Genomic DNA, 25803 nt, shown 5'->3' with positions numbered 1-25803 from the left:
CCAGACCAGGAACCAATTTAACCTCAGCCTGACCAGGACTACTTTTGAGTGACACATTGGTCACCTGACCTGTCTTCATTCATAAAGCCCCATTAGTCGCTGCAGTTAGCAAAGTTGCTGTGGAGTGTAGGAGCTCTGGTTGATAAAGTAAAAAGGCTTGTTCAAAACTAGCTAATACAAAAGAAAGGAAAGTAGACAGTGAAAAACATGCATTTAGGGATGACTGGACTGAGAGATACACGATTTGCAATGAAACAGTGGCCATAATGTGGGAACACAAATCGGCACTATGACATCAAACATCCCCAATTTGAACTTTACCCAGACCATGAAGGTAAGAACCATAAAACTGAACCAATTTAAGTTGTGATATCAAGACTCCAGTAGAATAATTGTAAACTAATTTTGTATTGAAATATCATCATGTAATGTATCCTTACTGGACCTTTGATATGTTGTAAATTCTCTCAGACTTGTATTTGAGTACCGTTCTAAACAAACTACCATTGACATTGTGAGCATGTTAGTATGCCGTTAGCATTAGCTCATAGCACCGCTGTGCAGAGGTTCAGCCTCACAGAGCTGCTATGTGGCTGTAGACTCTAAAGACTAATCAAACACAAAATGTTATGAAAAGCCATTTTTAATACACAGAAAATAATCACTTCTTAAAGGACCAGTGTGTAAGATTTAGTGGCATCCAGAGGTGGCAGATTGCAACCAAACGAATACCCCTCCCTTCCCCTCCCCTTCCAAGTGTTTAGGAGAACCTACAGTGGCTTGAGTGAGTTTGGTTTGTCTGTTCTGGGCTACTGTAGAAACATAGCGGTGCAACATAGCGGCCTCTGTGGAAGAGGACCCGCTCTCTATGTAGATATAAAGGGCTCATTCTAAGGTAATGAAAACATGATTCTTATTTTCAGGTGACGACACACTAATTAAAACATTAATATTATATTCCATTTCTGCCAAGTCTGTTCTACTAGATGCCACTGAATCTTACACACTAGACCTTTAAATGGCAGAACTAACTAAAATATTAGACCAACATCTTATGTATAAATGATTATAAAATAAATATTAATTTGATTTGTTTAGGTTGACTGCTGATAGAGAAGCAGGCTAATGCACGAGCTTTAAAGGGGGGGAGATAAAGCAACTTTTCACACCACAGTGGCATTTGACCAATGAAGATGTTTGCAATTAGAGTGCTGATTACACGTTTTCTACTTTTCGGGTGTTTTTCTTTCCAGTTTGTTGAGACAACAATGTTCAAAGTGCATTAGTTATATTGCATCTTGGCTGAAAATGAACCCTCTTGTGAAGTCTGCTGGAATGTCCATGGCTTGCAGTTTGATGTGGAAATAACTGATCCACATTTCAACACTGTGATCATGTTTTGTAATAATACAAGAAAACAGCATTTACTAAGAAATATGAAAAGGGAATTGATCCGTGAAGTGAGAACATCTGTTTGATCATTGTACAAAAGAATATATTTTTACATACTGAAATGATGGCATTTGTATATATTGGTGGTTTATATACAGATAAGTTTTAGGTAGAAACAGAGCTGAAGTTAAGAGTCATTAAAGTGAACCTACTGGCAGCATCTGAAAGCCAGTTGGCAATCCAACATAGCAAGCAGATTTAAAAAAAAATATTCAGCTCTCCTGAATGTCTCATGATTTTTCTCGACCACACATGTAGTCAACATCATACAGAAGGAGAGTGAAGAAAAGCTGCCAGAAGACAATGTTCATCAACAACTTCAGCTGTGTAGCAGGCTTGATTCGTGAACAATGTCTCTAATAAACACAGATCCAGCTGCACAGCGCAGATCCAAACACCAGTAACATCACCTGTGCCAGCCTCTCTGTCCCACTGGCAGCTAACTGGACTTGCTTGCTGTTAAAACCTGAGCCATGGCGATACGAGGGATATGTCTCCCCCCCACTGCAAAGCACCAAGGGAGCCTGAAAGGAAGTGGGTCTCCTCTGCGGTCGGTCGGGGCTGGACCCGTCAGTCGGCCTCTCTCCGATGAGCAGCATCGGGTGTTTCCTGTGGTTCAGCTCAGTCTTGAAGAGCTCATACTCCTTATGTGGCAGCTTGATACCCAGCACTGTGCACCCGTCTGTGGGAGTCAAGTCCTGCTCCACCCCGACTTCCCAGCCTCCAGCCTGACCACACTTTCCTGGCCTCGTCCCGTTCAGCAACTTAGCTGTGGGCTCCTCTATGGCTGTAACGCTCACCTGGGTGACCTTGAACACAAACTCAGTGGCTCCTGACACCTTGGCAGAGGGGTTTCCCTGAGCGTAGTGGCCAGAGGCTCTCAGGGTGAAAGTGAGCTGAGAGCAGGCGGGGTCAGAGTAATGCCGGTAGATGCCCTCCCATGCGTGCTGGTCAGAATCAAAGGTGAAGTCTCTGGTGAGGAAGAGGACGTTGGGACGGGTTTCACAGTGCTGGCTGACCCAGCGGCCGGCCAGAGACAGATGGGCTGCAGGGCTGCGAGGCAACACTGGGGGGCGCTGCTCTGTGGAGCGGTACACCAGGGCGCACACAGGACAGGGGTGGATGTGATGCTGAAAAGATTCAGGAGAGATGAGACGTGTTTATAGATTAATATTTCAATTATTTGTTTGTTTAACTGCTTAATTGGCTGATAATTGTTCATTGTGAAAAATATAAATTTTCAGCCCAATGGAGCATCTTTAAATTGTTTTGTTTGCCCAAGAGTCCAAAACCTAAAGAAAAGTTACACTGACATAAAGCAGAAAAAAGCAACAAATCCTCACCAAGCAGCAACTACAATGGCTTGAGGCTGAAGTCAATGCGGAGGTACCTAGAGTGCAACACCACCAACTGGATCCAACTGACTCCCATTTAAAAAGCATCAACTTCTCTCTAGAAATAGTAAGTCAATAATTTTTTTCAACGAGTGAAATTTGGCCTAAATCACTAAATTCTGCAACACAAGTGTGCTGGTGGTCGTTTTGGAAATTATTGCTCTGTTAATAAGATTTGAAGACTAATAGTAGCTTTGATTTCTGTCATGTGGGCGTTGATTGACAGCTGTGATTGACAGTTTGCTCCTGATTATTGTCACAATATTTCAAAGTTTAATGCTACTTGATAACGATACCTGCCCTGTTAGCATACTTTAGCTAAAGTAGCTAATGTTAGCCCAAGTGTGCACCGCTAGGTGTTCACAGTAAGCTAGTGTTCGCTTTAGTTCGAGGTAGCGGGGTGTGTTTCCAGAGCAGAAAAAGATGGCGCCTGACCATAATGCAGATGACCATAAGCAGCAACTCTGGGCTTCAAACCAGCTCCAATGCAAATCAGTGGGTGACATCACACACCGCTACGTCCATCTTTCTATAAAGTCTATGATCCTCACATTTAAGATCCTGAAACCAGCAACTGTTTGACATTTTTGCTTGATAGATGACTTGAATGATTAATCAATTATCAAAATTGATGACGATGGTTAGTTTCCAGTTGATTGACTAATGGTTTTACTTATTATCCCTTAATATGAATCAACATCTCAGTGTGACCCTTCGTCAGAGTTGCATGTAGATCTGTAAGTTGTGAGCGGTTTAGTCAAAACGATTTGGATCTGAAAAGGTAAATTATACATTTTTTCACAAGACAGTAGCAAAGATTAGAGAAAATTCTGAAAAATTAACATAATTGTGTGTAGCAGAATTTAGCTCCAACCCCCATTTTGGGAACTTTGCTTCAAGTTTATATTAATCATTTGAGGCTTTTTGATCATGTACATTTCCTGATTCTTCATAAAAACCACTTTTTATACTAACTGTGGTAATTACATAAAATGTTATGATTAGTTTTCTTCCAATTTTCACCAGGTGTGAAAATGTAGGATTGGGAGGGAAAGGTCGAACACTTTCTGCACTCCCAGACACAACAGTTAAAGTTGGACTTGAAAGCTTCTTCTTGACCTTGTTTAAAGTTGAAGTGTCCTGAAGGCACTGAAACCCAAACGTCTCAGCAGCAGCAACAGTACAAGATGTTGGGAGTATCTCTGCCTGCTACAATTAATCTCTCAGGTTGTTTCTCCGATGATTTGCTGTGTTAAATAAAAACAAACAAACAAAAAATACACTCTCATGTCTCACCATGGCGTTCTGCAGTGGCTGCTGGTACCCTGTAGGTCTGTAGTTAGTCCTCTGAGTCCAGTCAGTGTGTATGTCCCCTAAGAACAGCTCCTGGACCTTCCCTCCATGGTTGTGGTGTTGTGTCTCCACCCGTATCAGACCCATCTCCATCATGGAGAAGCCCAGCGCTGCCAGACATCCCCTACCTGCCCTGGTGTTGTACAACTCATACAGCTTCCCCGGCACCACTCGACCCAGGGTCAGACCCACACAGGATGGAGGCAGCCTAGAGGCCAGCCTCTGTTTGGCTGCCAGGCTGTGGACCACGATGCCCACCTTGCTGAGGTGGTGTTCGGCTTCAGTGCCTCCGCGGGTGATCCAGGAAGCCTGACGCAGCCGAAGCTTCCCCCTTATCATCAGGGAGTAGGCTGGGTCCTCGCAGCCGCTGTCGGTGTAGTAGTGCTGCAGGGCCTGGAAGTGACGGGTTGGGTGGAAGGTGTAGGAGCGGGTGAGGAACTCTGGACCGGGCCGAACTTCACATCTGAACACGAGGGGAGAGAAATTAAGAGTTTAAAGTAAGTGATTAGTCGTGGCATAACCAGATAAGTCTTTTCTTATGTCAAGTTCACATCTTCATTCGCAAAAGTGTGTCAGGTATTTGCACATTTTTCTTTTGAGGTTGTTAATAGTATTTTTACATAACTAAAACCAAATCCTTTCAATGTTTTTGCCCAATAATTAAACCGAACATCTTGGGTCCACAACAAGCTATATACAACACCTTATAAAGTTGATATGGTGAACTTGTCAACAAACAGTTGCCTATTAGCACATCCAGCAGACAAAGTGAAATATTATCATTAATTTGAAGTCATCTTTGTGTGCGCCTGGTGAATGTAAGTGTGATTTTCACTCTCCTTTTAGATCTGTTTTTGGTCTCCACCAACTCCTGAAAGAAATATCTAGATCTGCTGCTAAACGCTCCATTATGTTCACCTGCTCATCCCAAACCGTATCTGTTGGCTGTTTGGCTGAGGGTAGCATACGGAGGGATTTTAGAGCTTTATGACTGAAAACAGCTGCTAAAGTGCGGCTTTGCAAGGCCAGCCGGACGCTGTCTTCCTTTTATTGTGTTTTCCAGGATTTTACAAGGTCTTGAAAACCTGAGGTATGACTTCAGATCTCAAGTTAAGTCTAGTCTTTAGGAATCCAAGTTTTATAGCATTCAAGTCCAAGTCAAGTCTTCACTCCTCATTTCTGAGACTGAAGTCCAAGTCTTGAGCCTCTACAGCTGTGGCTATATCAATCTGAATTCAGTTTTTTGAAAATGATGACTATCTTTTTTTGAATTTATTTATTTTTTACAGTTATCTATAGTAATCTATACAGTATAGTACCACTAATCTATACAGTATATAACAATTAGAGAGAGAGAGTGTGTTCAACCTTAATTTAATCCTTCACTGCTTGTCGTTGCTACTTGGTACACCTTTATGAAAATTTACCTTGTTGACACCCAGGTGCCATCCAGTCTTGGGGGAATATCTGCTGTGATTCTCACTGTGTCCTGTAGGTGGCGGTACTGACAGTGGGGCTCCCACTGCAGGCTCTCGCTGAGGTTGGAGGAGGAAGTGAAGGAGACTGAGGGCACCTCCCATAGTTTACTCCCAGTCCCAGCAACAACTGCAGAGGAAGTTAGACAACAGTGAGTAAATAATCACATTTATCCAATCAGATAAACACAGAGGCTCCATTATACATCATTTAGATTTCCAGGCTGATTTTGGGCCCTTCAGTGGTGGATGTAGACTAAAATTATTCAGTTCAGAGACGATTATCGGCCTCCTTCATCATAAAATGAACGGAACAAATAATAGCCATAGGGGGATATTCACATCTTCTCCCTCTTACATGTAAACACAATTCTGGTTGACTGCAAGCTGTTTCAGGGCTGTAATTTTGGTAAATTTTCCATGTAATGAGTGGTGAGTGGGTGCTATAGAAACCATATATAGCTGTGAATCAGGATGTTGGCCATGGTGCAAAAAGTTTTGGCTTGTCACTCCAATCAGCCTGCAGCTGCAACACATAGTCCTTGTTTTGGGGTTTTGCTTGGAGGCAGGAGGTGTGTGTGTGTAGGTGATTGTGTGTTTGTGCGCATATTTGTATGTATGTATTTCTATCACTGAGATAAAGCAAACAGAGGGTCACTGACAGCAGCAGCCAGCTGAGCCAATAACATCTGTTGATAATATGATTCAAAAAAACACTTTTGATGATGAATGTTCTTGCCTGAGTTTTCCCATACACTGACAGTGAAGTTAATCCAAATGAAAGCATTATTCACTCTATAACATTTATTGATCTGACACGTGCACATCTGCAATCTGTCTGCCTGTCAGTGGTCATAACTGCACTTTCTGCTCTGTCCACTTGTTGTTGCACAGAGATGTGTGAGTTGTCAACACTGCAATGCAGATCGCTCCGATCTGGTTTCAGCTCACACAAAGGCAAGAGGATTTTCTGATTGCACCCTCATGGTTGCAACACTGGGGTCTGGGCAATGTGTGTGTGTGTGTGTGCATTTTTGTGTTCATGAAAATGATTACTTAAGTTTCATCCTCCTAAAACAAATGTCAAAAAGCCAGGGGGATGAGTTCTCACAGATTCTTGTTTTCGTCCACTCATTTTTATTCTCAGGTCGGTGTATCCAGCTCACTTTTTCCTCTATTTCCTTTTTCCTTTTCCCTTATGGTCCCTGTTATCCCCATAGCTCTTGCATTCTTCGCTCTCACTTTCTCAACTTTCTCAGGGTCATCTGCGTTAGACAGCTTTATGGGTGTAATCTTAGTCCACTTTTCTCTCATTTGACTTTGGATGCACATGGGGAGAACGTCACCTGTTGAGCCTTCAGTTGAGCCGGGAGTTAGTTGTGGAAGCGTCAACTGCTAACACCCCAGTTTGAGCCACAGATCAATTTGTTCTCTTATGACTGAGCAGAAGGGGCTCAAAGAAAATGAGGAATTTTTAAAGGAAAATGTGTGACGTTGACTTGCTATGGCTTTTTCTGTAAAAAGCTCCAAGATGGAGCCTGAAAGATCGGCATTTATTAACCTTGTTAGCGTCACAGACGGAGAGGATATTTTTTGTTCCCCTTACTCTTGGAATGCTTCCCATATGCTGACCACAACCACAGACATGTGTGCAGCTCAGTCATTTCCTAGCATCCTTCCACCTGATGCACGCACACACACACACACACACACACACACACACACACACGGACAGACGCACACATATGTACATCTTGAAATGTTTGAAGTGCAAAGTCACAGACCACGAAAACCAAATTTAAACTCAGGGCACATTTCTCCTTCTTCAAGCAGTCTGTCAATTTGTTTATATGATTAATACTTATTTTTCCTGTCACAGGCATTGAAACATGTTTGCAATTTTCCTCATGCAGTGATGTGTTTGCTTATGCTCCATGTCACTGCAGCTGGAGAGGGAACCCGGTCAGTCGGACCCAGCTGCGCTCCCACGGGAGAACTCGAAGCAGAAATACTAATCAGGATTAATTAATTTCCACTGCTCTTTGCAAGTCATCCAATCGGTCTGTTTTCTGTTATCCACCCTTTGTAGCTGCATGCAACATGTTCCCTAAGTGGTTACTCACACACAGCGCAATGAATGGACAGAGAGGCAAAAGTCACAGTATGTGATGTGGAGTCATTTGGGTTGCTATATTTGAGTTTCTGTTTTTGCCAAAGCATTTCTATAGAGTGTTTCTTGAGGTCACTTGTCATTCAGCCCCTTTCCCTCTCTTGGATCTCATTCCAGTTGGGCATATGGTTGCATTTACTAAAAGAGTGCTCATAAAAGCAGAGCTTAGTAAAACAAAATTGCTCATCGTGAGGTTTTAAGTATTCTTCTACAAAAGAGCCTATTCTAACCACAAGTGAGGCAATGTTGTAATACATATGATAATATCCAACCCCCATCTCAATTTGGAGAAGATGGGGGACTATTTTAGTTGATTCACTTCCTACATAGGCAGTCAAATATCATTAGTTTTACCCTGCAATGCTTCCCACTGATTTATTTTTCCACTATGGCCCCTAAAACTTCCTCCTAATGCAGTCTGCACCTCCCTGTCACAGTAACGTGCTTGGTGCATCTTTCAAAACCAAAAAAACCTCAAACTTTAATACTGATGTAGCCACAATGTGAGTAGTTGCTTTCAAAGTTTATAATTGATTATTTATGTATGTAGCATACACGAGTAGTTCTGAAGGTCAAATACGTTGACAGAATATCTTTGGGTTTTGAACTTTTTTTGAACAGTTTGAAAAGAAAATGATTTAAGAAATTTAGATTTTCCCCCCCTTCCTTTGTTGTTTTATTGAGCAAATGAATAACTGCTTCATTGAGAAACAGTAATAGTCAACAAATAGTCAACCGATTAATTGATAATAAAAATAATTGTTTGTTGCAGCAATAACTTAAAGTAACTTTTACTCAGGTTTTACGCAAACATGTCACTAACCTCTGTGACTTCATAGGGGTCAAGGGTCAACACCTAGAATATGGATAGTTCATAATCAATATTCAGTGAACTCTTTACAGGCTCTTCCCCCATTGAGGAAAAGGACACACACAGCTGTGATGTGCACATACGTTTATGTTGCTTGGATCACCATAGCAACTCGTAAAGAGGGGTAACAACCACTTGTGATAGCTGTTTTTTTAATGAGGACCAGTATTATTAATATGTTGACTGAGAGCAAGATGGGCCAATCAGATCATGTGCAAGCCTTGCCTAAACACTGGGCAGGACACTCTTCATCTTCCTGCCTCTCTGCTGTGCTGTAGTGAACCTGATTTCACTGTCAAGACCAGCTGAACAACACACCACAGATATTGAATTACAAGCAGACACAGACATGTAGTATCATGATTCTGCCACAAGGGGTCAGTGCAGCAGCCTGTGACCTGCGTGTGGTCGGGACGGTCAGTCTGTCATCATCACCAACACACCGCTGCCACCGGCCTGCCCTTCTGCTGACTGATGACCGGCCAAAATAATCTACCTGTCTTTGAGCTTCCATATTCATCCTGTTTACACACACACACACACACACGCACACACTAACACACACGCGCACGGATGCATGCACGCACGTTCACAAAAATACACTGTACACATTGATTTATACTGTAGAAGGGACACCATTTATAAAAGGACCTCCAGGCTGCACTCTGTTTGTTTGTTTGCATTTGTGATTACGGTTTGGCAGCCTTCGCTCCCCTCTCTCATGTCTCATCCACAGCGCCAAAGTCAAAATACAGCTTTATGTACTTCTTTATTCGGAGTTATCCTGTAAAAACAAGACCCAGATCCAGGCACTTTTGATTCAGGGCTTGCAGGAGGAATCAAGTGCTTGACGTTAAAGTCCACCCTGTGCCTCGTTCAATAGAGAGAGAAGCCTTTGTCAGTTTCATTGCTGCTTCTGTTTAGGTGTTTACTGAAGGTGAGGGAAAGTATCTATTTTCTGTCACAGAGATGATGTTTGAATACTGAATTGATGGTGAAGCTGGACATATCCCACCAGTAGTTTAATTACTTCCTCATGTGTTTCCCTTTTTTTTTTTATGGTGTCCTGTAAAGTCAATTTCTGTCTCTCATCTCTCGTTGCCTCAGTGCTGCAGGACAAGACCCTTTAAAGTGTCCCTGAAGTGCCCGTGCCCTCCTGGCCTGCCTCACCTCACCTCACCTCACCCACCTCCCCCCTTCACTGATTACTGCTCCCCTCCCCTAATGAAAAAGCCATGATGTTTACGGCTCATTTCTCCTGGATGGATTTCAGATTCCTCCTTTCTTTTTTCCTGCCTTTGTTTTTTTTTTTTCCTCTCTCTCTCTCTCTCTCTCTCTGTGTGTCTGTCAGTGGTTGATGAGGTGAATGAAGTTGGTCAGGAGGATGAGGGGCGGAGGTGGGTGGGGTGAGGCTTCTTCATATTGCTGGAATTACACATGATTAGTGAGGTGAAGTGTGTGTTTTTCTGTGTGTGAGCAGAAATATGAAATGCTACAGTAGCTCAGAGATCTCCTCCAGTCTACATATTTAGTTGACTGCTGCATATCATTCACAGTTCGCAGCTGCTTTTTCAGCCACTCGAAGTCGCTGAGTTGTCCTCCAGATTTTGGGTAGGTGATATAAGATTCCCAACCTTTTTTTGGCTTGTGACCTCATACAATGAAGACCTGCCCACTTGCAACCTCTTGTCAAAAGTTGCATATGTCTATAAGTTATGAGCAGTGGTTACCAAAGAGTTATTTTCCCTTCTCAACTTCCTCGATTGCTTAATTTGTATAACTGTTAGAAGCCAAAAGAGGCAGTAACATTTTGCTGGAAAAGCAAAGTTTAGAGAAAAGTCCAAATAAAAAACTAAAAAAAAATATCTATGTGGCGGAAATTAGTTTTCTTCTTCTGTCTTATCCTGTTCATTATCTTCCAATTCTCAAGTCTATCTTGTGGCCTTTTAGAAAGTTGAGAACCACTGTTATTAGATACCTGGATTGGTCTTCTAATAGGAAGTGAAATTTACTGCCTCCAACATACTGATGGATAAAATTATTTCCCATTAAATTATCTACTCTTTTGACAGTACTACCCATAATCCATCATGAAATGTGACTGCGTAGCTGCATATTTTCTGTGCAGTTGTCCGATTTGCAGTTTTTTCTTTGTTTTTCTACTCAGAGGTCAGCGCACACAAACACAGGATATAAATATCTCACTGACCACAGCAACAGGGACAACTGTTTTGTTTTTCATTCAAGCTGCTGTTCAGTGGAAGCCATTTTGGATGTCCTGACTCTCTGCAGCTCTCTTGCTTAATCTTGTGGAACTATTATATTAGTTTTGGTTTTAAGATGGACGAGGTTGGGCACATTTGGACTACTCTGATTATTTTCTCTCCTGTGATTGTGGACCAGCTCAGGATCAGTTCTGTTGTCCTATATGGTAAAAAAAACACCTATAGGGGACCAGTGTTGGGCAGATTATTTAAAAAATGTAATTAATTACTCATTGCATGTTATTAATTGAAAGATTAATTACATTACTCATTACTCAACAGCGAAATTAATTAGTGATGTTACTTGTTACTTAATGTCTATAAACAGATATCTTCATATGAATGCAGAATCTGTAGGCAAGGGACAAGATTTTGGTATCAGAAGCATTCTGGTTTCCGTTCCCATATCTGGTTTTCCGTAAACTTTCAACTCGTGTACTAAAAGAACAAATTGCTTTCAATTTGCTTTAGCAAGTTGCTAATCAGACTTTAAACAATGACCGGTGCACAGAAGAGGAAGTCTTGGCCCAAATATCCCAAACATTGTCCATTTCCCCTAAAACGGACAATGTCGTCAGACGATAGGCGATGAGTTCCGAGTTTGCTTGTTACTTTACTGTCATTATTCAGTCCAACTCCATCAAAGGTGTCTTTAAACAGCTACAGAACCTCTACACCAGCACCACACACACGTCACATGTTCTTTATTTAACATGTGTAAAAGTTAAAAACAAGACATTATGGTTTAACATGCAGTTAGCACTGTTCGGAGGTGTTTATTGACCATCAGCAGCTAACATTAGCTTAGCCCCAGTGACTCACCCAATGCAACACTTCAGAGAAGTCCTGTCCTGTGGTTCTCTAACTGAAGGCTTAGCAAACAAATGTCTGCAAATGTAAATAAGACAACTTTTTTTACTTTCTGGGAAGCACATTTCTCATCTTTTGGTGGAGGCTGACCTCCTCCCTCCACCCTTGTGCTCAGCTAACAAGTCTCACAGCAGTCTGTCGTCTGAATGCACAGAGAAGAAATTGACACTAACCATCCATCAAGCTCCCAGTTAGACAGCAAACAAGCCGACCCCAAAATTGAGTTTCAGAGTGTTACTGGGATTGTAACTGTAATGTAATTGCTAAATTTAAAAATCGTAATCCCTTACTCTACTCGCTACCACATTACTCTAAAACTGTCAGGGACTAATGAAGGCAAACACAAACCGTCACCTGCTCACTGCAGTACTCTGCTTCTGTCTCTTTTCCTTCCCTCCACCCTTTTGTCAAAGTCAGGCGAGGGTCAAGTTGATTTAGAGGTTTTCCAAAGAACATGAGGTCTGTTGTGTTATTGTAACCCAGAGTCCCCCCTTCCTTTTTTTGGGCTTTAACCTCAGCATCTCATAGCGGTCTCCCGGACCAGGAGTATCCCTCAGTTCCCGGGGCAGCACATGGACGACTACTGTTGTCTTTTCATCACAGCATAAGCTGGTTAATCCAGCGGCCTCGTTTATTTAGACAAGGGATCTACAGAGGTTTGCCCAGTGGTCACTGCTGCCAGTTCCACTGTGGTTAGCGAACTTCTTGTTCACCAAGCAACAACACATGGATCGTCCTGCTGCATCCAACACTCTCACCATGAATAAAACAGCTGTCACATGAAGCCAACACATCCATCTATCCAGCTTTTTTTTTTATCAATAAATGTGTTATTTGCATATTTAGTAGTTCATTCAATGTTCAAACAGTTTCTGCTGTTATTCAAACTTCGCTGACTCTTATTTTGGATTTTGAGCTAGTACACAGATGCAGAGAAGATCCCTGATTATAATTGCATCCCTGATTATAATTGCACCTGACAATCTGACATTGTGGTGTCTTTTCTTGGTGGATAGTCGAGGCTGTCAAGATGTAGATATCAGACAAGGGAAGTTGATGGTCCATTTATGTTTTAGAGCTGAGATTACATCGGTTTCACCTTAATCCAAATGCTCGGTTTGGAGAAGTTTTGGGAGATCTGTCGGTGGCTGTTTCACATACTTGGAAAGTTTAAAGTTGGAACAGGACCGTTACAGACCAAAAATAGGAATGCTGCATCCAAGATTTAATTTAGATGAATATGATCAAGGGTTTTTCTGTTCAGACTACATTGACAAATTAAATAGTGATAGGGTGGGATCACATACTGTTCCCATCCAAGGACCATATCCAAATATTTACTGCAGTCTCTTCCGTTTAGCAAATTGGTCACTTTTATCTTTGTCAAAAACTTAAACAAGTGAGGCAGAACTCCAAGAACTCAATGTTTGTAGCTTTAAAGTCAGAGTTTGGGTTCAAAAGGTGGTCAGAAAATGGCGAGCAAAGAGTTGCGCAAAAGTCTTAATACGAAATCAATATTTCATCGTTTAATCGTCAGCGTGAAATACACTGTGATGGAAAGCTTACTCTTCACAAAATTACTTCATGAATTAATCTTAAGACACATTTTACAGTCCAAACAATTCCACTTTGATATCAATGTTTCTCATTTATTTTCTGTTGTCTTTGGGGTGAATAACTGCTCGGCTCTTCATGGCATCTGTTTAAGGCCAGCAACTCAACCTCGTCTGTCTCCTCTACTAGACGTGAGCCGTGAAAAAGAAAAACACAGATATTCTCTACCAGTCCACTGCTGAAGCAGCCATGGATGGAGGGAGGGGTAGGGTTGGCGCTGAGTTGCTGGATGATGATTAAAACTGGGCAGATGCCTCCTCCTGTCTTTCTCCCGCCGTCCATCACCCTAACTGGCCCTGATGGCCAAAACGCTGAGCTTCCGCAACCAAGGCTGTGGCGGCTGGACAATCAGCTCTGCACAGCAGCCTGAGGTAGGGTCAGTAATGGATGTCTCCTGTTATTCTAACCATTAACATAATGGCAACATTAGTTCCAGGGCCACGCTTCCCTGCTCCTAGGGAACCATTGTTTAAAGGCACCAGCCAGAGCCCTTTTTTTAGACTCCTCCACAGGCCACAGATCCGACTGATGCTTTGAAGACACACAGAGGAGAGGGGGGAACACAGACCGGCTATTCATAAGTCTAATATCAGCAGAGGTTGTGTTTTTATTTTTCAAAGTGGTGTTAAACTTTGGAAATCATTTGAATTGTGACAAATTACATAATAACTTCCTCGTAATTGTGAGTTTTTGTGTTATAATCTCTTCCTTTTTGTCTCCCTGTCCCGCCATGTGTTCTTTAAGCTAAATCCCCAAGTGTTCAGCTGATTTCTCACATGAGAGAGCATTTATATCATTGTTTTCATACTGAAAAAGATTTGGATTATAGGAGGAAATCTGCAACAGTGTTTTAAGATCAGATTCTAAATGCAAGATTTACACTGCAGTAAGTTATTCGCGTACTTCAGGAATAATAACTTAAAAATGAATTTGACGGGCATTTTTGACTCTTACAGAACTTGTGATTATGCAACTCCATAATCAGTTAAAAGTTTTCTTAAACCAATCTTCTAAAACAAAATGTATCTTCAAAAATTTGTATCAAAAATTGAAAATGAGGCGCCATACGAATTTAATCAGGCAAAATCTGCAACCACTCACTGGACAGAAGTCTGTGGATTTCTGAGAGTAATTAAAGACAAACTATATATTCAAAAAGTTGTTTAGACAGCTGGAAGGTTTAATAAAAAAACACACACCCATCCTGCAGACAGTGCCTGAACTCACCTTGCCAGAGCCACATCAACCAGACTCCCCTCAACAGGTGACTGAAACGTCCGTTTGACATGTTTCCTGCTTCCGCACACTTCATTCACACACTCTGCTTAGAAAACAAACTTTGATCCCCGGGAAATCCAAGAAACACAGAGGCTCCTCCTGTCAACAAAAGACGATCTTGTAGGATATCACCATGACACGAGCACATATGAAGTGTCCTGTAATCCCTCTGATGAAATTCTGGTCTCCTGTTCAGCCAGCAGGAAGGTTTTTCCCTCTCTTCTTGTTCTTCTACCTCCACTTCTTGGCTTCCATGGTCTGATAAGAAAGTCCTCAGTTGGAACCACTCGCTTCATGCAACTTCTCCACACTGGTGCTTTCCTTTAGTTGGCGAGAGGGAGAGTAAATGCTCCCTCTCTCTCTCTCTCTCTCTCCCTCTCTCTCTCTCTCTCCACCACCCCCTCTCTCAATCACACACCGTTAGCCTCACTACTGTGCAGCACTGTGGATTGGTTCCACTTGATGCATGTGCAGTGAGTGCGTGCGTGCATGTGAGCTGGAATATTTTGTGAGGGTGTTTATGAGTGTGTGTCTGTGTGTGCACTCCTGTCTGGCTCTTATGGTTTGGAGCTGAGAGGAGGGAGTAAGAGACAGAGAGAGAGAGAGAGAGAGAGATGGAGGGGAAGCAAAGATAGAGAAAGTTTAAGAGAGAGTGTGTGTATGTGTGTGTGTGTATGTGTGTGTGTGGAGGAGGGGATTTGAGCTTCAAACTTCCTAAAGTGAAATCTCTGGGGAGCTTTAAGAGCAAGGTGCAAAAGGGCAGTGGTGAATATGAGTAAGTAAACTCCAAAACATGTTTTCTCAGTGACTGTACGTCTAGTGGTATCTCACCATGTTGATAGTTTTGTTTTTATTTGTAAAGGTTTTTAGGTTTGTATATATCTGAGATTTCTGCTTCCACCTAATACAATGGTGGCAAATGGAATTTAGTTTGTTGCTTACTGCATTAAAAAAACAAATCTAACCCCTTTTCATCCAGTTTCCTTTCATTTCCACTTTAAGGCATAGGTTCACATTTTTAAAGCCTTTCTTACAACAATACTCACAGCCCCATGTCTACACTGAAACAGTTTTTGGTCACTTTAATCATCCTTACCTGCCATGAAGAGATCCCTTTGTAACAAAACTCCAATTTCAGCAAAAATGAGACTTCATTTTAATACAGAACGTACAGAATTATATTAAAAAGATCTCAAGTTTGGGAGATACACACCTGATCTGTCTAACTTAGACTCAGTTGTACTTACACTGGATTCACAGTGGAAAATTCAGGCTTTACCTGAGCTTCAAAATCCATTTTTGCACATCGTTCCCCATCTTTTAAACTGGAGGCCAGGTCAGGAAGGGATCTCTTCACGGACGGTATGAACAGGAGTAACGAGTACAGCAGCCAAAAATCTGTTTCGATATACATATGGGCATGTGAGCATTTGAAAAAATGTCCTTTGTGTATCCTTTAAGTAGCATTAAGCCTCTTATTCCGCAATGTCTGATGGTATCATATATGTATTTTTTTTTTATTCCTGCTTGTCATTGAAGCTGCATGATTTTTACACTTAGTGACATGTTTGAACCCAATACTTTATACACATTTCCCCAAACTTAAGCCTGACTTTGTCTTTGGAAACTTTAAGACTTCCACTAGAATTTAAAATAAAGTCCTCTGTGTTTTAAAGATGTTTGGATGCACATCATGAGTTTGTACTGGTATTGAAGAAGTTAAAAAGTCAACAGAAACATTAATATTCCAGTTACTCTGAATAGTTTTCATTGGAACCAGGTTTTACCAAAGAAATAGTCCCAATGAAAACTGTTGACAGTGAGGTCTGTGGCTTATTGAGAGTAATGGGAACACTGTTCCTGGAGAGATGTCGTTGTTGAATTTGTTTTATGTAATTTTTGTAGGCTGTGAGCACCATAAATCGAATTCCGTTCAGCTCCAATTTATTGTGGTGGAGGCAGAAATCCCAGAGATGGATATCTGAAAACTTTTACATACAAAACCAAAACTATCTGCATGGCTATATACCTCGAGATATGAGTGACAAAATGTGTTTTTTTGTAATTTGGGTGGACCAACCCTTTAAACTTAGAAAGGCGAAAGTAAAAAAAAAACGTATAAACTCAAATGTGCAGCAGCTGCACACACACATTTTGCAAAAACCCATATCACACCCCATTAGAAAGACACATGCACACACAAACGCTCCAGTCACACTGATTCATAGGCTCCGCATACACATGTGGTCTGACGGAGCTGTTGACACTGTTGACCGCTGCAGAGGTAAAGACGGGTTTCAAAGTGCCTGCCAAGCGAGAGTTGGCAGCACATCTACGACGGGTGGGCTGACCAGAGCCCTGGCTCACAATCAGGGGTGCGTACACTCCCGACACCATTACACACACAGCCAATGGCCAATGCAATTGGGCTGAGCAATTTTACCGCCGGTGTAGTGTTTTATATGGCAGATTTGTAATGCATCATCTTGCTTATATTAACATTTCTTTGCCAATTGTCAGCTCGCCTGAATCTGTTCCTCCTGAGCCACATGTTCAAAGCACTTGCCCAGACATTCTCACAAGACAGTCGTAATGCCACGTTCTCGTAATCGTGAAGCACAACATGTAGGTACAGTATTAACGATAAACTTTTGTCTTATCTTTTTATTTACTACTTCCATATCTGTAGTGATAACATCACAGTTATTACTACAAAGGTAATTGCTGAGATCTGGAAATGCAGCCACATCTCTAAAAAGAAGTCGACAGGGCGAAAAACACGAGCAGTCAGATGATCTGACAGTTGAGAGAAAACAAAGACAAACTGTAAAATTAGGATCCAAAAAAATTTACAGACTGACATCCTGCTTTAACTTTGATAGAACATACTTTCAATAGTTGTTCACGACTGCGCATATATAGCACAGCTTACCTCTGCAATGAGAGATTTTTACTGACACTGTGGGTGCACTCATTTTCAATTTTATCTCCAAATAAAGTGGTTTGGATCAAGTCAAGTCAATTTTATTTTTATAGCCCAATATAACAGATCACAAATTTGCCTCCTGGGGCTTTATAATCTGTACAGCAATACAACATCCTCTATCCTTAGACCCTCGATCCGGATAAGGAAAAACTCCCCCCACCAAAAAAAACTTTAATAGGGAAAAAATGGGAGAAACCTCAGGAAGAGCAACAGAGGAGGGATACTTCTTCCAGGACAAACATGCAATAGATGTGTGTACAGAAAAGACCAAAAATAGCAAAATTACAGAAATACAGCACGGAAAAAACGGATGAGTGATTCCCAAACTGGGTGCAGCAGGACCCTGGGGTACCACAAGTTTTGTTCATTTCTATATATCGTATATAGTGTTTTTAAACAGGAATATGCCATATGCAGTGAACTCACCATATTACAAACCCTGTTAAATATGCAGGTTTTCTGTTAAGATTGGTGACATCACAGCTTATGGTGGCCAGTTGCTGTGGTAACACAAAACGCTTTCTGGCACATGAATTTTCCAGGTGCACAGCAGTTAGAAATAGTGACTTAAATCAAGATTTGAGAAATTGAGAGCCGCTTCTTTAGATGATCTGGCTAAGCTGTTGGTTTGTTTACAGCCTGTCTGATTGTCTGACTCCTTGTCTTTCTTGCTGCTCTACAAACTGGATTCGTCCTTTAATATTGAAAATAAGCAATATCATCATCTTTGGCTACTCTTTCTTATCCAAAAACACACCGCAGATTTCTTTGGACGCTCCTCGTCGCCAGTCATCACAGCTATTATTTTGGGGGAGGCTAATCTGGTTGTTGATCAGTGCCTCTGGCTAAGTGCTAACTTGCTGTGACAGACCCCACAGAGAGCGCAGAGGAGGGAGGACAGACGCTGCTGATCTCTGATCCCAGATCTGACAGCTGGCTCCCTCAGGAGGACACTGCCTGGGGTGTCAGCAGCTTTGATCCACTCAGGGTCCTCTCTGGAATGCACACACACACACACACACACACACACACACACACACACACACGCACACACACACTACTGGGCCCGGCCTCCTGGCGCACAAATACAGGAGCTGGCACGAGTGCCTAAGAACACACAGTCGACCCTATTTTATAATCAAATAATTTCTCAATCCTGTAACTAATACCTCCCTACCAAGCACGAGCTATCAACTATGGTGGGCTATGTGTGTGGTGTGTGTTTGCTTGGGCGCATATCCTACACGTCAACACATGAACATACACTCAACTCTTGAATAATCACATATACGTACACATGGACTGCATATTCACACAGAACTTTAGACTGGGTTCATTCATGCCGGTCATTTTGTGTTCTGGCTGCTTGGACCGAGGTGGTTTGTGGTCCCTGTACGAGCTAACAGCGCCCCCAGTAGGGCTGAAACTCTATTTGCATCAAGCATTTATTCTGTTTCTTCTGTTCTCTTTTACCATGTTCTCTTCTGTACTGCTGTGATGTCTCACCACTTAAGTTTTGTTTGCTGCTCTGTTCAGTTTCATTCTTCTCTTCTTTGTTCTTCTCACTTTATTTCTGTTTTTTTTCTTACTTCTCTTCTGTTCTCTTGTTTTGTCTTCTCTTCTCTTGAAGTCAATTCTGGCCCAAAGAATCAAATCCTGCAAAACATCCTGCCTCACTTTATCTGCTGCTGGATGGTGGGTATAAGTGTGTGTGTGTGTGTGTGTGTGTGTGTGAGCCAGCTATTACTCATGTTGTGGGGACATAAATCTGTTTACACAGTCACTATGTGGGGACTCGCCTCCCTTTTGGGAGCAAAAAGCAAGTCCTCATAATGTAAATCATTAAATTTTACGGTGAAGACTTGGTTTAAGGTTAAAGGAGGTTCACGATAATTCAAGTTTTTTTCTTGTCCCCATATGAACGTTATAAGAGATTTTTTGTGCTGTAATCAATACTTCTGTTCATATTGACCATAATGATCCTTATTCAATGTGCTTTCAGTGTACAGTGACTAATGGGGGGCATCCACAGTCCTCATTTTGTGTAAAAATGTCTTCAAAACTTTATCTGAAGCTTTTTGTTACGATTTGCTCCACCACCACTTAACAGAGAACCACAGAGAGAATTTTACACTAAAAAGACTTATACTTTGGAAGAGCTTCAGATAAACTTATGAATACATTTTTCCGCAAAATGAGGACTGTGGATTTTGTCCCTCATCACTTACATTGAAAGCACATTAGGAAAAGGATATTTAAATGGTCAGTATGAACAGGAGGAATGATTTTAACAAACAAAACCTTTTTCAATGTTCATTTGGGCACCTTAATGTTGTTTTAAGACAGATTTGAAAAATTGTAGGGTTAGGGTCTCCAGGACTTGATTGCAAGTTAATATAATGTCCTCTGAAGTGATGGAAACACGACTCTTTGCGTGCATGTGTGTGCGTTGAGTTAACAAACAGGATACGCGCCAACCTCACAACACGCAGCCACACACACGCTAAGCCTGCTGCAGAGAGGACCCTGGTCTTTAATCATCACACATTCACATCCCGGCCTCTTATCTACGACATGCATAACTCAAAACATACAGCCAGAGAAACAAGACACCCACATCATTTCCACATTATTCTTTGCCCTTTGTCCATGAAATTTCATTGTGCCAAAGAAACTAAACCGAAGTGCACCAGAGTCAGGGTTGCTCCATCTGTCACCCAGAGCTAAACAGTATAGATGACATTCAAGGACTCTGGGTTTGTTGACAGTGCTGTCTGGTATAACCAGGTGAGGTCTGGACACTGTTTTGATATTTCCTGAATGTGCTGATGAGAAGATAAGCACTGTGTTTCAGTCTGATGCTGTAATCCCACCCTGCTGCAGATGTTTAAACACGTTACAGTGCAAGCAAGAGAAGGAATGCCACCACGTCAGCCGCCGTTACTGTGACATAAATACTCTGGTCAAGCTGTTGTTTCACTGGCAAAAACAGCAGAGAGACCTGTCAGTCTGTGTCTAGTATACTGCAATGATACTGTAGTGGTGGAAGAAGTACTGTGTCCTTTTACTCAAGTAAAATTAGAAGTAACGCGCTATACAAATACTCTATTACAAGTAAAAGTCCTGCATTCAGAGTCTTACTTAAGTAAAAGTACAAAAGTATTAGTTGTAAAATTTACTTAAGGTAAAAGTACTCATCATTCAAAATGTCCCAAATCAGTGTGATATTTATATACACAAATATAAAACACAAATATATGAAAAATATAAAATACATGTAAATACGCTTTACATTTAAAATCTAGATCTGAAAAGGTGCTAGTAACTATAGCTGTGAAACAAATGTAGTGGGTAAAAAGTACAATATTTCACTTAGTACTCAAGTAAAGTAATAAAGTCAAAATTGTACTTTAGTACAGTGCTTGAGTAAATGTACCTCCTTACAATCCACCACTGTGGTACTGTTGGTTTTTCAAGCAGTCACTGTTGGGTGTAAACATCTCTGATGTAGCTGTTCTTGGGGAGGATAATTATATTTAATTATGACTTGGATGACTTACAGTATTTCTATTGTTTGAGCCATTATTTATATTGCTTATAATAAAATTATACTCACCAAACAAGCTGACAAAAACTCAGGTTGTAAACAAGCCAGCAGTTTAGCTGGATTATCAAAACCACTTTATTTGGAGGACGCACTTCTAAATGTTGGTAACAATCCCTTAAAACTGTGTGCGCACACAACTACTGCAAGTATGATGAAGTTTGAAACAGAAAGTCAATCATACAAGAGTTTTAAAATGTTTTATTTTATTGGACCTAATGATAATACAATAAAAAGAGTCATGTCAGGTTGTTTGTGATACTCAGAATAATGTCTTTATTATCTTTTATCACTGTGTCTTTTGCAATGATTGTATATGGGAAAAAAGTATTTTTGGCCCAGTGTGTGTCATGTGACCTGCAATACCAACTGTGGCCACTACACCACATGAATGCCCGTCCCTATCTTGTTAAATGGTTGATGGACTGTGAAAAAGCACCTGGTACAATAATGGAAATAAGTGCAGGACTTTATGGTTCTATCGCTGACAAAGTCTGATATATTGTATTTTAGAATATATCAGTGTTGTCAATTAATGTTGACCTAAAAACGCTGAAATTATCTCACAGCACAGCACAGTTCCTGGGAGCTTGGTAAACTGTAAAGGTTCATTGTATCTGATTGTCTGACTGCTCATGTTTTTTGCTCTGTCTGACTTCTTTTTAGCGATACTGCAGCATCCACAGATCTCGGCAGTTAATCTGACATGTACAATGTAATTATTACAGATAGGAATTGTAAGAAAACTACGAGTCAGGTTGAGATCTGAATTTCCCTCCACATCTATTCAGGATCAAAGTTCTATGTTTTCCTCAGCTGCATGCATGGATCAGCCTACCTGGACATTTTTGAGAAGCTTTATATAGCTGCGATCTATCTGTAAGACATCAAAGAAAGAACTGGTAAAAAAAAAAAAAAGTAAGAAGAAAAGCCACCTTCGCTGACTTTTTCTCTCAAACTGAATTTATATCAGAACTCTTCACATGGAGCAATGTACTGGAGTTTTAAAGACATATCAGATATCTCCTGCTTTTTCAGTTTAGATTGCTGTTTGAGTTTCTATCAACGAGTCATTTCAGTTTGAATTTCATGTGTTTGGCTACAAATGATGACTAAATGTTTGTGTCTTTGTGATTTGATTTATTTGGATCTCTTTTAGCTCACTGGCTAATCTTCCAAGAGTCTGCATTAAAAACATTTAAGCATATAATAATTCATAAATAATTTAACACATATACATGCATGCATACATACAAACATATAACCTACATACACATATTCATCTACATGTGTTCACATACAGTATAATACCAATACTCTAACATACTGACAGTGCAATACAATAGTGTGATGATAACTACATTTGGATCTTTAAATCTTGCAAGCAATAATCCAATTGCCCTCGAGTGAGTTATTGTAATGAAGTCCGTCTTCCCATTTCAGTTTTTATTTTTGGTAGCACATAAAGATTTTTATCTCTTATTCATATGTTAACTTGATGCTTATCACGTACTAATAAAAGTTTGTCCTTAATACTAACGGGCTTTTTAAACTTTTGGATTTTTGAAATTAGTGCAATAGATCTCACATCTCTCTCATATCTCTCTGAGCTGCATTGCTCAACGCTGCACAGCAATAATTAATGTGAGTGTAGATTAGACTATGAGATATCACCTTAAGAATGTCTTTAGATAAAAACTTTGCAATTCGTCCAACCATCATCACTTTGTTTCATCACTCTATTAGAAAGATCTGTAATATGAGCCGTCCTTGAGAGTCTGTTCTGTATTTAAATCCCAATAATTTAACTTCTATAACCTCTTTAATTTGAACACTGCGTTATGTTTAAATACATGGCTTAAATTTCTTCCTCTTCCTTGTAGTACATATAATCATATTTATTGTTTTATTTACATTTAATACCAATTTATTGTTTTCCATCCCTTTGATGACAAATTTAAAATTATTTGATAAAGATTCGTGCAACTGAGTTTGTGAATCTGCTATTACAGTGATGGTTGTATCATCCGCAAACATATGTGCATTTGAGTTGACGAACATTGAAGGAAGATCATTTGTGTATATAATAAACAATGATGGTCCGAAGTAACTCTCTTGTGGGATGCCACAGGTAATCATACATGGGGGAAAAAAAGAGCCATTAAAATAGATAGATTGCTTTCTACCATTTAAATAGGATTTCCTCCAATTGATAGCATTCTTACTGAAGCCATAATGAATTATTTTTAAGTAGAATTGTCTGAATTGTTTAGCCAGTCATCTGTTATACGTATCAAAGCAGTTTCAGTAGAATGATTTTTACAATATGCATGCTGAGCATGTGTTAGAAGGTTATTAGTTTCCATATATTTCCAAATGTGACCACTTACTACTCTTTCCAAAATTCTGCAGTAAGCTAATTGGGCGACTGTTGGGTGCAGTAAAAGCTATTTTAGCGTTCTCACTGCAGGAATGGGGCAATTTTTTGCATGTTTCCATTCTGTGGGAAACTTTCCTTGCTGCAAAGAAAGATGAATAGATATTTTACTGGTCTAGTAATATATGGGGCTGCAGATTTCAACAGTTTGCTGTCAATAAGTTTGTACCCGGGGGATTTATTATCAGGAAGTGAAATCAAAAATTTCTCAGTGATATAACTGCAATTTTCCCCCTTTATAATCTTTTTGTCTATTTCACCTACCAGTAATACTTTTGGGGCATTATTATTCATATTGGATCTGGGATCATTTACCTTTGATTCAAAATAGTCAGCAAACTATTTGGCAATATTTACTGGTTTTGTTCTAATCTTTCCATCAACCTGCACACTAACAGGACTCACACTATTTGACCTACCAAGAAAACCATTCACCGTATGTCATTGAATTGTTTCTGCTTCCCTCAAAAGCTGTTTTATAATATAGGGTCTTTTTCTGATGATTCAATTTTACAACAAAGTTTCTGGGTTTTCTATGTAGCATAATATCTGAGTCTAATCTTGACCTTGCTGCTACAGCTTTTCCCTCGGAGATATTGCTTCTCTTAGTCGTTGGTTAATCCAGGGGGATGGTTTGGCTTTAATTGTACTTTTCCTTATAGGAGCATGGTGCTCAACAACATCTGTAAACAAAAAACAGTCTACTCTACTCTAGTCTACTCAGTGTGACTCTACTGAAAGACAATGAGTTGATTAAAATAGCTGTCAGTCATTCAGCTGCTGACAGGAAGGTTGCTCATGGCAGAGTTTGTTTTTTGTGCTACGGTGCTGCGTTGCCAAATATTCACCCTCCACACATCACTGGAAGTCCAGAGGTTGGCATATGGAGCAGCTGTGTGTTGGTTTTTCACACCGATCTGTCATCACAGCACTAACTAACCAGCTTACTGGATTTCTGAGAGGTTTGTCCACAATATTCCCTTTTGCTGATGTCCTTATAGGTACACAAAAGGCACAGAAATATACAGGCACACATTCAGACGTGTGCATAAATCAAGGACCGTTTCACAAGAGTTCACACACACACACACACACACACACACACACACACACACACACACACACACACACACATACCACAAACACTGATTCAAAGAGGAGCACTGGCAGCTGAGACGCAGATAGGGTGGTTAAGTGCGTGTCGGAGCAAAGTGTCTCATGACACTGACAGTGTGAGCCAGATGGAGTGTCTCTGGCATTTATTTACATTTGGGGAAAAGTTGAGCAAATATTCAGAAGCACTGATCGCTACCAGATGATAATCAGCCACAGGCTTCTTTATTCCCAGGCTGCAGGTTGCCACAACTGCCTCACTGTCACTCCAAATCTGCAAAGTTTCCATCTCCATTAGTGAAATGAAACGTATCAAAATGGGTGCATGTCGACACAGTTTTGCTTTTAACACTTAAACCGCCATGAGGTCAGAATTGAATGATTTGTTCATTTTTGTCTAAATCAATAACTTCTTCAGGCTGTTTAAGTCTGTGTTTGTGTTACAAAAGACGAGATGATCTGATTTACAGAGAAGATTTATTTCTGATTTGCAGGTGTCAGTAAAAATCATATAACTGGTCACCTCAAATATCGTTTTATCACCAAACTCAGCACTCGGTGTATGTTAAACTGGCCAACAAACAAACCACATCAGTGTTTTTGATATTAGCGTGTACTGCAAATGTTGTCACTTGTAGTGATGAACTCACAGAGAATTATAACTCAACTCTACAGCACGCCAGAACTCTTTAGCCTCTTTTATCTCATTGTTTTGGCTTCACGGCCCCCCAGTCTGAACCACTCTCCTCAACTTCACAGAAGCACCTGTTTCCAGAATAAAACAATCTGACAAAGTCAGACAAAGTTAGTGACTAGTTGCATAGTTGAGCATCTAGCAGCTAAATAACCAGTTTAAGATAAAACAGAGCTAAAAGAAGCTAGAAAATAATGGATTTACATTCTTCAGGTGAACAGAAACATG

The 25803-nt window shown here is 40.6% G+C and overlaps 1 protein-coding gene across 1 annotated transcript; it reads right to left on the bottom strand.

The window, feature by feature from the left end:
* Positions 1-909: 909 nt before the first annotated feature.
* On the bottom strand, positions 910-15213 carry apcdd1l (adenomatosis polyposis coli down-regulated 1-like). The gene is made up of 4 exons (XM_044347691.1): positions 14691-15213; positions 5627-5804; positions 4143-4662; positions 910-2582 (listed from the first exon to the last, which is right to left on the bottom strand). Exons 1-4 carry the CDS (start codon positions 14773-14775, stop codon positions 1809-1811), a joined length of 1557 nt encoding a protein of 518 aa, XP_044203626.1. The 5' UTR covers positions 14776-15213; the 3' UTR covers positions 910-1808.
* Between the last annotated feature and the right edge of the window lie 10590 nt (positions 15214-25803).

This window comes from Thunnus albacares, chromosome 4 (genome assembly GCF_914725855.1).
Source record: "Thunnus albacares chromosome 4, fThuAlb1.1, whole genome shotgun sequence".
NCBI classification, from domain to species: Eukaryota; Metazoa; Chordata; class Actinopteri; order Scombriformes; family Scombridae; genus Thunnus; species Thunnus albacares.
The sequence above is the reverse complement of the archived record's forward strand: the minus strand, read 5'-3'. Positions and strand labels throughout refer to the sequence as shown.